The sequence below is a fragment of the Schistocerca piceifrons genome, chromosome 2, assembly GCF_021461385.2.
Source record: "Schistocerca piceifrons isolate TAMUIC-IGC-003096 chromosome 2, iqSchPice1.1, whole genome shotgun sequence".
Classification (NCBI taxonomy): Eukaryota; Metazoa; Arthropoda; class Insecta; order Orthoptera; family Acrididae; genus Schistocerca; species Schistocerca piceifrons.
This window is the reverse complement of record NC_060139.1, coordinates 708,775,706-708,791,065: the sequence shown is the minus strand read 5'-3', so window position 1 is coordinate 708,791,065 and position 15,360 is coordinate 708,775,706. Positions and strand designations below refer to the sequence as shown.

Sequence of the window (15,360 nt, the reverse complement as noted above, 5' to 3'; positions counted from 1 at the left end):
TAAGTAGTTCTAAGTTCTAGGGGACTGATAACCATAGATGTTAAGTCCCATAGTGCTCAGAGCCATTTGAACCATTTTTTTTACAACATTGTCAGTTACGAATTCAGTGTGCACGGAATCATCGATACTGGACGATAATCAATGGAAACTTGTCGCCTGGTGGGATGAATCACGTTTATCGTTACACCAGGTCGATCGTCGTTTTCTCACACGCCATCTTCCAGAACGACTTCTCGAAACATGAACTGCCCCACGAACGCAGGCCTATGGAGGCAGTATTATGCTATGAGAGAGACTCACCTGGGCTTCCATGGGACCTGTGGTAGTAGTCGAAGGCACCTTGACATTTGTGGACTGCACGAACTATATTATGGATCACCTGCAGTCATTCAAACTTGATGCCTTCCCCGATGTCGACAGGATATTCTAGTTAGATAACTGTCCGTGGCGCAACGCCCGAATCGTGCTATAGTGGTTTGAAGAACTTGATAGTCAACTCACAGTGATGTCTTGGCCACTGACTGCACCTTCTCTGAACACGTCGGAGACGCTATCGGGTGCTGGCTCCACTCCCACAAACCATCGGTCCATAATTCTCGCGAGGGGCGCAGATATCTGGTGCTACGTACCTCCGCAAATCTACCACGGAGTTAACGAATCCGTCACTCAGAGTCGCTGTGTGTTACGTTCCAAATGTTCACCAAAACGCATTTAAGCAAGCAGTCCCAATGTGCTGGCCCGTTATTGTTCTTCCATTGCAGTTTTTAATATGTTGGTGATTGTACAACAGAGCAAACGCTAAATAAGTTGCAGGTAATAAAAACACTCTGATAAAAGCTTATTTGGTATGAGACGGAAGGAACGATTACACAGGCCAACGAAAAAAATTTTGAAGCATTTTTTTTTACTTTGGTAGCTGATCTTTATAGATTGTTGTGAGCTGAATCCAAATGTAGCCTTAGTTTTTTGAGCAATATGCTTTTTATTAATAGTATAAAAACCCTATGCTATACAGTAAATTGGCAAACAACATAAGCATGGTTTGTATTTACAGTGAGCTACTTAAAACAATCATCTGTGTTAATAGAGGTCTCACTTGTCAGCTGGAATTGGTTTGTATTTTTTTTTCTCTTTTTTACTTTGAAGCTTCTTGTGTAGCTTTTTCTACAATGAATCGCTTGCTGACCTTCTCGGTGAAGTGACCAACAGTAGTCCCCCATCATGTTGGTGTTACTGCGCCCTTGGTAGCGTTTTTCCATCGCTTTAATGCCCTGGTGAAAACGCTTGGTAGCGTTTTTCCATCGCTTTAATGCCCTGGTGGAAACGCTCACCTTGCTCCTCACTAACATCTCCCGTATTGTCCGGGAAGTAATCAAGGCGACTGTTCAAAAAATGAATATTCAGGCTCATTAAACATCCTGAAGTTTTAAACTTCTTTAACATTTTAGCTATAATATAAACATATTCTGGATCTTTTTCATGTCCTAAGAACTTTGTAACTACTTGCTTGAATGATACCCATGCTTCTTTCTCATTTAAGGTCATTGTCGATTCAAAGTTAACATCAAACATCAATTTTCTAATGTCAGTTCCGACAAAGACGCCTTCTCTTGGTTTAGCTTCTGAAAGGAGTTGAAACTTTTGGCAGAGATACTTAAAACATGGTCCATCTTTAGGCAAAGCCTAAAGCATTAATCCTAACTTTATATGTAGAGGTGGTAGGAGTACGGTTTTTGGATCTGTGAGGTTTTTGTCTAGAGTGTTCTTTTCATAAGGTTTTAAAGACTCCCTCACAGGCCAGTTCTTTCTGCACCAGTGTTGATCCCTAGCCCTAGTGTCCCACTCACACAAGAAACATGGAAATGTGGTATAGCCAACTTGCTGACTAAGGAGCATGCACTTTACCTTTAGATCGCCACATATCATCCAACCTTGAGCAGAAAAGCCTATTTTATTTAGCACTGCTTCTAGGATTTCATAGCTTTCTTTCATATGTGCAGAACGTCCAACAGGTATAGATGCATACTGTTACCACTGTGTAATAAAACGGCCTTTAAACTAGTTTTGGATGAATCAATAAACAGCCTCCAGTCTTCCTTTTTGTACACTCCTGGAAATGGAAAAAAGAACACATTGACACCGGTGTGTCAGACCCACCATACTTGCTCCGGACACTGCGAGAGGGCTGTACAAGCAATGATCACACGCACGGCACAGCGGACACACCAGGAACCGCGGTGTTGGCCGTCGAATGGCGCTAGCTGCGCAGCATTTGTGCACCGCCGCCGTCAGTGTCAGCCATTTTGCCGTGGCATACGGAGCTCCATCGCAGTCTTTAACACTGGTAGCATGCCGCGACAGCGTGGACGTGAACCGTATGTGCAGTTGACGGACTTTGAGCGAGGGCGTATAGTGGGCATGCGGGAGGCCGGGTGGACGTACCGCCGAATTGCTCAACACGTGGGGCGTGAGGTCTCCACAGTACATCGATGTTGTCGCCAGTGGTCGGCGGAAGGTGCACGTGCCCGTCGACCTGGGACCGGACCGCAGCGACGCACGGATGCACGCCAAGACCGTAGGATCATACGCAGTGCCGTAGGGGACCGCACCGCCACTTCCCAGCAAATTAGGGACACTGTTGCTCCTGGGGTATCGGCGAGGACCATTCGCAACCGTCTCCATGAAGCTGGGCTACGGTCCCGCACACCGTTAGGCCGTCTTCCGCTCACGCCCCAACATCGTGCAGCCCGCCTCCAGTGGTGTCGTGACAGGCGTGAATGGAGGGACGAATGGAGACGTGTCGTCTTCAGCGATGAGAGTCGCTTCTGCCTTGCTGCCAATGATGGTCGTATGCGTGTTTGGCGCTGTGCAGGTGAGCGCCACAATCAGGACTGCATACGACCGAGGCACACAGGGCCAACACCCGGCATCATGGTGTGGGGAGCGATCTCCTACACTGGCCGTACACCACTGGTGATCGTCGAGGGGACACTGAATAGTGCACGGTACATCCAAACCGTCATCGAACCCATCGTTCTACCATTCCTAGACCGGCAAGGGAACTTGCTGTTCCAACAGGACAATGCACGTCCGCATGTATCCCGTGCCACGCAACGTGCTCTAGAAGGTGTAAGTCAACTACCCTGGCCAGCAAGATCTCCGGATCTGTCCCCCATTGAGCATGTTTGGGACTGGATGAAGCGTCGTCTCACGCGGTCTGCACGTCCAGCACGAACGCTGGTCCAACTGAGGCGCCAGGTGGAAATGGCATGGCAAGCCGTTCCACAGGACTACATCTAGCATCTCTACGATCGTCTCCATGGGAGAATAGCAGCCTGCATTGCTGCGAAAGATGGATATACACTGTACTAGTGCCGACATTGTGCATGCTCTGTTGCCTGTGTCTATGTGCCTGTGGTTCTGTCAGTGTGGTCATGTGATGTATCTGACCCCAGGAATGTGTCAATAAAGTTTCCCCTTCCTGGGACAATGAATTCACGGTGTTCTTACTTCAATTTCCAGGAGTGTATTTAATACCAAACTTATTCATCAGACTGGGAATGTCTGAGCAGTACACTAAATCACCTTCTTGTCGAAAAAACTTGGGAAATTGCTGCTGTCTCTTTCAGTATATGTATATGTGGGTTCCAACTCAATAAGTTCTTTTCGTTTAATCTAGAGTTGAGCAATTGAGCTTTTAGTTCATTAAGCCCAGATCCCTAACTAAATCGTAAGCATGGTCTGAGTAAACAATTTATACTCTAGACTTTCTGTATTAAATGGAGTTCATCATTATCTGGTTCATCTAAATCACATTGTACATCATAAAATACTTCTGTTGGAATAGAATTTAAATCTGGTGGTTCAGGAACCGGCAAATCTACACCATGGTCAGATGGCGGATGGAAGTTTAATGTAGCTTATTACCTTCTTGTTTTTCGAATCATGACCAGTATTATCAATACTGCAAAAGTAGCAATCATCAGAATGATTTCTTGGCTCCCTCCATATCATAGGAACAGCAAATCTAAAGACTTTTTCTCCTTTTTGGACGATTTTATCAGATCTTCAACGCACACATAACATACCTTATGCGGCGTTCAAGATTTATCTTGATCACCAAGTTTAGATCCAAAGTATAATAGATAAGTCTGTAATTTTTATTTGGTGTTTTCTAATCACAGATTTACCACAAATATAACAAAAACTGTCAGCAGAGTTTTTACAACCACGATTAGACACTGTACTGAGCACATGTGCAGGAAATGGGAAAGTGAGGTTAGGTTGTCAGTAAACAAAACACCATCTTTTAACACGAAAATAGAATCGACCTTTCTTTGCCAGCAAATGTTTTTCAGCAGTGCTACCAATGTCATATACATTCATTGCACTTCCTTTTAAAATTATTTTAACTATATAAAAGCTCTTAAATTCCTTGAAAAATCACTTAATTTAATACATTTAACTGTAAAAGTGAATAAATCGTATTTGGATTTCCCACCATAGAAAACATAATAATAAGGTATTTTCAGCAAAAGCGTTTTTCCATCGTTGGCCTGTGTTATTTGTTCCGTTGGAATGGAGGTACTTGGTACATTTGTCTCGAACAAGTCTTCTACATTTCGAAATAAATACAAAGAGTGCCTATACACGTATGCAATCATTTAATGATCGTCACTCAGTTACATTAAGGACAGTCATTATCGCGCTCTTTAAATATTCCCCAGACATGAATCAGCCTCCATACAGCTCGAGGTTTCTAGAGCATTTGTCAAGTGTTGTTTTGTGCTGTTGAACATTGTCTAACGTTCAACTTAATGGTTAGCTTGAAGAAGATTATTCCTGGAATGTGGTATAATCGTGGAAGGTTGCCACAAAAAAAAAGAAAATATTACCCAATTATGAATTTTAGCTGTAAGTCTTGTATCTTAGGTATAGGCTCACACCAGTGAAAGCCGCTTTCGCCAGTCCAATAGGAACTCATACGCATAGAGAGACAGCCGTTTTCTGGCGCTCCGATTACGAATTGGAGGTAAAAGGCGACGCTGTTGCGTATTGTTTATCAGTAAACATCTTCAAACGCGGCATATGGAAACCCTCAAATGTAAAGTTGGAGGAAGTTCGAGAGATCCAGCGACAGCGACAGCAAATACTATGAAAATGAGCAGAGAGACTCAATTAACTTTGTCAACTAAGGAGGACTTTGAAAACTTGCCTGCACATACCTCAAGGCTAGGAATGTTGGTTTCGTTTACAACGATTACAACAATAGCATCTGGAACCTCCACGTGTCGTGGTCTGCAGTACTTACTGTGTAAACCCGACTCTTAACTAAGACGCAATGAGGTGGCGCACTGGACTCGCATTCGGGAGGATGACGGTTCAAACCCGCACATGCCCCTCCAGATTTAGGTCTTCCGAGTTTTCCCTAAATAGCTCTAGGCAAATGCCTTTGAAAGGGCACACCGGTTTCCTTTCCCATCATTGACACAATTCGAGTTTGTGCTCGGTCTCTAATAACCTCTGGGTCGACGGGACGTTGTAATCAGTCCTCCCTCTTTCTTTTTATTAACTATGTTCTAGGCCAGGACCAGTAAGGCAACTGACAGTCTCATTTCTCCTATCATCTCAGTATCTACATTCTTAGCATAATGTCCAAGTCATTTTGTAATGTCTGAAATATCTCGCTGTTTCACTCCTGTACGCAGCTGCTCGCTTACCAAGGAATGGATGACCAAAAATTCCGCTTCATATCTGATATGAACGTGAGCTTCTTGAGCATCATAGAATGATGGATATTGTGAGAAAATCATGCGTCCAAGAACTACCATTGCTTAGTGTGTTCCAGAAATGTTTGCGAAGCACTAATAGTAATTACCACTTCAGAAACCGTGACATAAAATGTGATGAGTGACTAAATGTTTTCGAGGCCGAAATGAAACCATTGAAGATAGATAACGTTCAGGTCTACCATTACGAAGCATAGCAGCAGACAACACGGGACGAGCGCGACAAATGCTGTTTCAGAATAAATTACTGTTCTGAGATGGGTATCAGAGGAATTGAGGATCAGCAGGAATAGTCTTAACACTGTCATTCAAAAAAGAATAGATATTCAGAAGATCTGTTCCCCATTAGTGCAAAAGATATTAACCGAGAATCAGAACACAACAAAGGAAATTGTACGAAATTTTGTGGATGCATGTGACCGAAACCACTCCTGCAAACCACGGTCCTCTCGAAAAGAGTATCAGTGATAAGACAGTGTTGACCTCCTTTTCTAACAGAAACGACATAGTCCGCCGAGAGTTGGTTCCGGAAGGCCAAACTGCCAAAGCCGAAATCTACAGGCGGCCTATGCAGCGGTTCCTGTTACGCATCCAGTGTCTTCGCAAACAGTCATAGAGCACTGGTACTGACGTCTGCTGTAGCACCACTGCTGCTAGCACTCTTGGTTAAGTGAGGCCTAGAATTCATACTATAAAGCTTTGAGCCAGTCTTCTGGTTCAGTTTTCACCTTTCTCATAACTGGCTCATAAAGTGAAGGGATGTGGCAGTGTTGGGGGATCCATCCGTCGTACACGGACGTTAATTTTGATTGACCCCTTAGTGCTATTCCAGAGGGGTAGGCTACGTGCCACCACCAGATTCCACTGTCTTCCTTTTTTGTCATCAAGCAACAGAAACAACATTACATTATACACACACTTTTGCAGTCACCTATACAAGATAAATGCACATAAGACACACCTCTCACACATCGTGAAGGTAACAGACCACTGAACGAAAATGAAGGACATTTTGTTCACATAGCCGCATGAACCTACCCCTCATGATTTCCCAGCCAACTATACCGTACGATTTTATTTTAATTAGTACCATACTTGTGCTACCTAAACTTTTGGCAAATGATTCATCCTTCCCAATAAACCAGATTTTTTTCAATAGTCTATCACTACGTTTAACTCTGTCCTAACCATTCAGACTAATAAAACGTTTTCTCGATAAATAGTTAATGCATGAAAACCATTACGAACTGCTACAGCAGCAGCAGTTCTCTGTCCTGAAACACAATTAACTAGAGTGCAAATTGTGTGCCATATGTACTGCTTTCCTTTTTATTTGACACAAAGCTACCTTAGCAACATGATTGCTTCACGATAGCACTCATGAAACGATTGTGTTTCTTCGCCCTTGACTGCAACCAAGTAGCAAACATTTAACATAAAAATTTTGAACCTATAAATGTCGAGATGTTAGAGACCAATTAAAATGCGTCGCGAGAGAAATTTATAGATAATGCCATTTTTCATTTATGTCGTGTGCGCTGTGTTGGGTGCAGCCAATGAAGTCACTTGTTTTGAATCAGCCCATGAGTTTCTGATTAACTTGTCACGTAGAGACTTTATCCATCTGGTCCTTTTGCTGGCTTCACGCAAGTAGACTATTGATAAATGATAAGATCACTTCACACAACTGTAGTGTGATAAGATAGTACGTATCAAAGTAAATAATGACTACCTCTTGAAGTTTGCTGATGTTCTCAAAGTCAACAGATAAATGTAATTGCAGTTTCACGCAGACTTGCAATTAACACCGATTTAAGAAACTAGCGCAATGTAGCCAGCAGCATACGATGTTATTAGTTTTGGGTCTTTCTAGGTAGTGAAAAGTCTCACAAAATCTGTCATAGAACCCAGAAAATGAAAAGACTAAAGATGTCTTTCCTAAACATTAGCTCCAATTAACCGACAATCAATTTCTTTTTCTATTCAGTCGGCTCAGTTTTATTTTACTATTGTTTAAGAAACAATTAAACTGGATCACAAAGCAGGAATGAACAATAAACAAGAAATTTGTGAAACACATGACAGCACTAAAAATAAAACAATGACGTTTCAGGCTGGTGTGAGCACAAACGTCACGACATTCTAACAGACACAGACAGACATGACGGTCTTGTAGTTTTATTATTATTGTAGATGTAAATCAGTAAGGACATGCTAAGGAAATTATTCCATTCCATCTTTGCTTGGTAGTACAGAAACCTTCTATTGCTAATAAAGAAGACGTAAAAAGCGCTACATTGTGACGAAGAGTTTGAAAACCTCAGGCCATGAAGTTAGTCGTTGTCCTTTTGTAAAATAACATCTTAAGCGCGTCTGAAGGTTACGTAAATGATAATGTACTAACTGTTGTTAATGTTCCCAACTTTCAAGCCTTTTTAGAGTACTCCAAACATGGTTTTTACTTCATCACAAATACCGTTGCGCAAAATGTTCAGACTGAGGGTACCTGGTAACGAAGCAATTAAAATTCTGCAAGCCTCTTCATTTGCTATAACCAGTCCGTAACGCACCCTGACACTCAGTGTGGAGCTTGTGTTGAAATTTTAGCAGTCATTTTTGGTCCCTCTATGAATTTAACACACCGTGATGCACTTTTTTTGAAAACCACTAATTTCTATAATGAGGAGCACAATAAAAAAAAAAATAGGTACTTGCCTGAAATCTGAGGTCGCCAACAGGAGGCTCCGCATACGGGATCCCCTGAAACCGATATATGGGGTTGCCGGTGTATGTTTGAGACAGTTCACCTCTCAAGGTACCCTCTTGTATGTTCACCGTTACGTATTCCTGTGCCTGTAACGAAAAAAGAAAAACTTGAGAAATGGAGCAGGAAACTGGTCTGGATATCTGGTCTAAGGATTGGTAATAAGAATGAATGAAACGGTTAATCGTTAATTACCACTTCATAGGATCACCCGTGAACAATAACGGGGAATGATATGCAGCTAATGAAGATGTGTGCGACGAATCATCATAGGTTGCCATCACAGCTCTCTAACAATCTATGATGGCCCGACGCATATTGAGATGTACTCTATACAGACGTAGTATTCCTACTCACTAATGTAGTCAAATTGTCAACGTGTAAAATAATATTTCAGTGAACTTGCTGAATGAAGATTTACCTATGTCATACCACAGATACTGTCTTTGTCTATCAAAAATTTTCTTCAAATTGGAAGTGTTTTTCTGAATGGTTTTTTCGCTTTGACTAAGCTAGCCGTTAGATGTGTGGTCATTTCTATTAAATTAATTCCTTCTTTTTTTGTATATATTTCGATTTAATTTTTATGTCTATGCACTCCACAATCTGGTTTATTTTTAGCAATATTCTATGTAATCACACCTTTCTATTCAAATCCTGTTTTTCCGTCGTTCGCCCTCCTACTCGATGAACTGCTGCGCTCCAAACATACCCTTTCAAGCTGTTCTACCTCAGCAGCAGCATAATAGCAGTCTTTAGACACATTAAATTTTTGTCTGATCTACATGATACCCGCCTTTTGCATGGAATCCAAATATTATATGACCAGCCTCTAAAAAGAAAACTGCATAACTGCCGTCCGATTACCAGGAAACAGGAGCTTTGTGTATCGAAAAACCAAGGAATATATAGATTTCGTCGAACTACCTACATACTTAGCTAAACTCTAACTGCACGAGGAATATCAGTTCGACTTTCCTGAACACGTCAGTACGATGCAACAGTAAGTAAGTGAACTGAGGACATCTGAACTGTCGTAAATGCAGATTATAAACATCATTGTCTAAGGAAATATAGAACGTGAGTTAATGAACTTACATATACGGAAGAAGGTACCAAACATAAATGCACAGTTATGGCGGAAAGAATCAAAGCCCTGAAGTCCATGTCGTTCTGTAGTTACTGACCCTGTGAAGGAACAAGCGTCAACTAAGTATCTGTGTCTTAGAATTAAACTGTCTTATCAGTTACGCCGCAGTCAACAACACAACCACAGATATCTAGCACTCGGTCTGTAATTAAACTATCCGATTAAAAATCACCTTGAGATAGTAACGTCCGCAAAACACTCAAGAGCAGTTTTTAACATCACATTTGTGATGGATTTTCCTAACAAGTGTTTCAGATACTGTAAGGCTATAGCATGTTTGTGTGGTGATGCGGAAAGTGAAAGAGAGAGAGAGAGAGAGAGAGAGAGAGAGAGAGAGAATTTTGCGAGTGGAGTTTATGTGTGTATGATAAACCCTTTCTTCGCCGCGCGGAGTGGCTGTGCGGTTAGAGGCGCCATGTCACGGATTACGTGGAACCCTCTCTCCGGAGGTTCGAGTCCTCCCTCGGGCATGGGCACGGCTGTGTGTGCTGTTCTTGGCATAGGTTAGTTTAAGTAGTGTGCAAGTCTAGGGACCGATCTCCTCAGCAGTTTGGTCCCTTAAGAATCTACACACATTTTAACATTTAATAAACCCTTCGTTCAAAAATTTCCTTCCTTCGTACCTCCTCTGCGTTACCACAGATGACGTGTCACTGATCTCATTTGTACTAAGACGCCAGTACACGCATGGCGCCTAGTTACTTCCACCGCCCACAGTGAAATGCGTAAGCTCTGAACAATATTCAACAACCTGCAGTCTTCCATAGTTGTTGTTTCCTGCGCAGGAAACAGCACATAGGTCGTGAATCCGTCATCTAGAGGCTTTAATCAACAGTTAACGAGGAGCTGGTATTGTATAAATAATTAAATTTTAAATTGGTTTGTTTAAACGGGATATCATTCGCTTTTTATTAACAGAATACGAGAAACAGCACAACTATAGTCCACTTTACGAATCACAAATAATTTCTATTCTTCGTATTTTCACAGAGAATAAACAAAACGCTGAATTGCGTGCTTCAGTAATTACTGTCAAACTACTTCTCACTTACATCTCCAAAAACTAGAAATTGCTTACGAAGTACTTGACCAGTATCGACCGCGGCGGACAACAACTGCCGATCGAGCTCAGGTCTGACAGTCGACCCAGCACGCTCGCGCGACCCGAAGATCTCCGAAGTGCTTCTTTGCCTACTATTGAGAGGTGCTTTTATAATAAATTCAAGTACATTTTCTGTTTAGCTCTTGTAAGACTAATAACGGAAGTTTATCATTTTGGTGCGTTACTTCCGAACACAGCAGTCAATCGAGGAGAGGAACCACAGGTTAGACGGCCTTTCTCACGATACAGGTCTGTCACACGTCACACCACATTAAGTCTGAAACACTACAACTCTGTGGATCATCATACAATTTCTAGGCGTTTTGCGAAGTTTACTTTATTAGTTGCGCTGAATATTATTCTTGTAAATAGGTTGTCAAGTTACAAATGCTATTTGTTATTTAAGAAAGAGAATACGCATGGAATATTAACATTTTGTAAGTAGACAGGGAAAAGCTATAGTCAAAGAGTCTAATAAACTGTAAATGCATTATCGCTGGGCGTGCGACCGCGCCAAAAGCAGTAGCAGTTGGGTGTCGCAAGGAGACGATTGGTGTCGTTGGTTGTGTGTATTCGTCGGTGTGGCTATGCAAAAGTGCGGGGACAAAATGTCTGTTTCCGAAGTGCGGAGCAGTGAAGATCGAATTGATTGTATGGCGGATGTTTAATATAGGCAAGCCATGGCTTTTATTGGGCACAGTACAAATGCAGCAAGAGTAATTCACATAACTTCAAGAGTACTGTGGGCCCTTGCTATTGGCTATGGTAAGGCAAGAAGATCCACTTGTACCCTATTTTACAGATAATTTAAGCCACTCGACAAACCAACGGCATCATGAAGTGGAGTGGATCTAGACTTTTTGTAACCAGAAGTGTAATAGACTGAGCAGCGTAATTGGAATTTTATTGCTTGAATAACATTTTTTTCGTGAATATTGTCACATAAATAAATTTCCTAAGTCTTACATCCAAGTATTATACATCCTATCCCTTTGTATGAACCAAGATAATCAGAAAATAAACTGAAAATGAAGAGAACATTAATTTATTAGATTATCAAAACAATTTTTCCAACTTTTGGACAGTTACGTAATGATGATACCTTGGGTTATAATATGAATAATGTCAGAAACAGAATGATGCAAAAACCAATATTAATTCATTTGCTAAAAATAGAGTAACTTTCATAAAAAAAGAATGGTAGCAAAAATTTACCTAACTTGGACACCGAATTTCATTGTCAAAACACAGTTCTAATTTATAGCTTGTGGCATAACTTGTAACTTTCATTAGAAAGAAATACCAAAGTAATTGCTAAATTCAAACAATCTGTCTGCATGCTACAATCACGACAGTCAGTATTACGGTGAGTAACGTAACAAAACGTTTCTGTCCACAGCCGGTAAACAATCTTACTTTAATTGATCTTTGAAAGTGAAATACAGAAAAGTCATGCTGTAGCTTGCTACAATGCAGTAGTACTATTTTTATCGGTGAGTTATTATTTGTCTCACTTCCTGCAACGTTTGTGAAAGTGAGAAATAGCGAGCATCATCGTGGTTCAAAGGCTACTCTAAACCCCAGAACCCCCTGTATCTGGCTGAGTAAGAGAGTCCGAAGGACAGGGGAAGGCAAATCTGTACCACAGAACCACGCGCCGGTGGAGGTCTATGCGAATAGGAAACATGCCGTCGCATCAGCACCGCCCACTACTTCCTTATCCGCTTCCACAGAAATTAAAAGTTTTGTAACGCAATTTAAGCCGCCATTGCCCTGACAGACGGCTTGTGGCTGGCCTGCTGAAGACTTCACGTGGCTTTAAAGCGAACTAAGGGTATACGTATTTCAGTGACAGTCATATCAAATGTAAACTCATTTTTTTCATACAAGAGTTGCACCAAACGTATTTATTCCTTCGGATTTTTAAGATTTTGTGAACAGGCCACGTTATTTAGGTACCATAATTTTAACACAGCATGACTTGCAATATTCTCGATACGCTTGACAAATAACAAAATACCTGTCATAATTAATGAAGCAGACTTTGCGAATAATTGTGTGGATCATTTTCGCTACAGTTGGAAATCAAATGAGATCGTGGCACAAGTTGTTATACGTTGCGTAGTAACATAGTTCGTTTATCATACGTACGTCAATTACCATAATCCTAAATGTCATGTGTTACTCTTCTCATTGTAACAAGAACTGCATCGTGTACTTTTGAATATACTTAACATAAACGCTACTAGATTCATGGCACATGTAACAAAAAGTAGCGACATTGTGAAACAAAGATTCTAAAGAACAGATTGTCCTAGAATAGCCTAGTTATTACGCTGTGTTTGCTTCTTGACATCGGGTAATTGAGTCCTGTTACTGCAAGAGAAACAGGAATTAGTATAAAGCAACTGCTTATAGGATAGCAATAGAATGCACATTTAGAAGTCTGCAAAACAGGAAGAGGAACATGTCACCACCTGTAGCTCCTGCGAATTTTTACGACGCATATATCATTCAGTTTTATCATTATGAGAGTATGGAGAGGCGATCTGTTTTAATTGTTAAAAACCATTCAAAAACCAAGATCGCACAAGATTTTTTTAAAATTACAGACAACTGGTATCAACAGTCTTAGCTGTTATCTTCAGATCGCCAACATTTTTTGTAGTAAAACATGTTCATTTTACCCTGAACTCCATGCACAAGATGTCAAGTTGATAAAATTCTGCACGTTATAGACGTTTGGCATCGCTACATATTTTAAATACTTTATCGATGACAAATGTTTATAATGCGCTGGGTTTCATCCATTTGACATCTTGTGCATGAGGTTCAGAATAAAATGAACATGTTCTACTATAAAATATGTTTAAGGGCTGAAGATGAGAGCTAAGACCGTTGGAACCGGTTGTCTTGAACAAAAAAGGAGAAGTAGTAAAGAAGAAGAAGTAAAGAAGAAGTAGTAAATCGACAGATCTGCAGAGTGTGCAGGATAATGGAAATTGCCGAAATGCCGGATTAGGTAGTGGGGAAACATTTATCGAATAACTGCTATGGAAGCGTTAGCCGTGTGGGCTGTGGCTCCATGTTGTTCGAACCACGTTTCTGCCATATTGACCCCTAAATCCTCAAGTTGCGGCTGCAAAAAATTGAGTAGCATTACAACATCACACTCAAAATTAACAGTTACAGCGAGGCCGCCTTCTTAAAAAAATAAAAAAATTAAATAAAATTAAAATAAAAAATAGTGACTGTTTTGCATATTTACAAAACCGTTCAAGTGATAGTGAACTTCATCGCTCATCATTAACAAAGCATCATTGGTAGAAAAAACATCAAGCATTCTCTTACGAAACAGCCGATGTTCATTAAAATCACGTCCGTGAAATTTCTGTACATCATAATTTTATAATGATGGAATTGTAACTCACAGTTCAGCGGGTGACGAGACATGCCCAATTTCGGAGCACGCTGCTTTGTGCAGTGTGCGAAGAGCAGACGCTCTTATTCTGTCGACGTTTTCTAGACCTTCATAACTGACCCAGTTGTGCAAAAAGAGATAACCCAACGAAGCATCGTGTTGCGGTCAGGTACCGAAACATTACGCACAGTATTGAATTGGGTAGGGAAAAGCCGTTGAACAGTGATAACACATTCATTAATTTTCAAATAATGTTCACAAGTAAAAACACGATGCTTAACGACTCACTACGCCACTGTTACTGAAACTGGATGCTCTAATCAACAGAGTAACTGGCTGCTACCCTGCTACTTCGCATCTCAAATTCACGCGTTCATTTTGCACCGTCCTGTATAATTTGTGTGTTTAGGCAAAAAAATCAACGTTTATTGAATTATTTTTTTAATGTGAATTTTCGGATTATCATTATTTCTAACAGTCCGGACGACTTGTTGTTCCATCCAGCCTGGATAAACAAGTTTCCACTGCACTTGGTAACCATCACAGGTATAAGTAGTGGATAGCGCAGGCTTTCCGCCATTGACGGTGTACAACATGGGTGACCGAGAATTGCCTCTCGAGCCGTGCACTGGTAGAGTGCCATAGCGGTGAACATGGCTGGCATATTTCCACTAGCGCGACGCCTCGATGGCTGAGCGCGAGGAGGTGGAAGAGGGGGAAACAGAGAACGCGCGACATTTAAATGGCTATGCAGTCCTATAGCATACGACTTGGTTTCATATGTCAAACTTCCCTACGACGTAGATCAAAAAGAAGACAAATTTTCGGTATCATTTAATTACTTTTGGCGCGCTGAAGACGTATTATAGTTGTTATCCGGTAGAGCTTGTCGGCGTACGGACAGATGCAGACAATTTCACTGATTTTCGCACTCAGGTTGCAGCGAAATCGTGACTTAGTTTCATAACTGAAAAATCGTCTTCCACACATATGTGTTGGTCGAAATATTGTAGCACCTTTGCAACTTCATCATGAAGACGTGGAAACTCTACGTGAGGAAAGCTGTGTAGACGTTACGGACACTTTTTACGTTGAAGGGATTTGTCTTTGAAATGGGAATTACCTCTTAGATCA

General features: G+C 41.2%; 1 protein-coding gene across 1 annotated transcript in view; it reads right to left on the bottom strand.

Annotated features, from left to right (window-relative positions):
* Nucleotides 1-15,360, bottom strand: part of LOC124775772 (esterase FE4-like) — an 80,154-nt gene that overhangs the window by 48,596 nt on the left and 16,198 nt on the right. Inside the window, exon 2 of the mRNA XM_047250602.1 lies at nucleotides 8,505-8,642. Within this exon, the coding sequence (XP_047106558.1) occupies nucleotides 8,505-8,642 (138 nt within the window). The remainder of the gene's footprint in view (nucleotides 1-8,504; nucleotides 8,643-15,360) is intronic.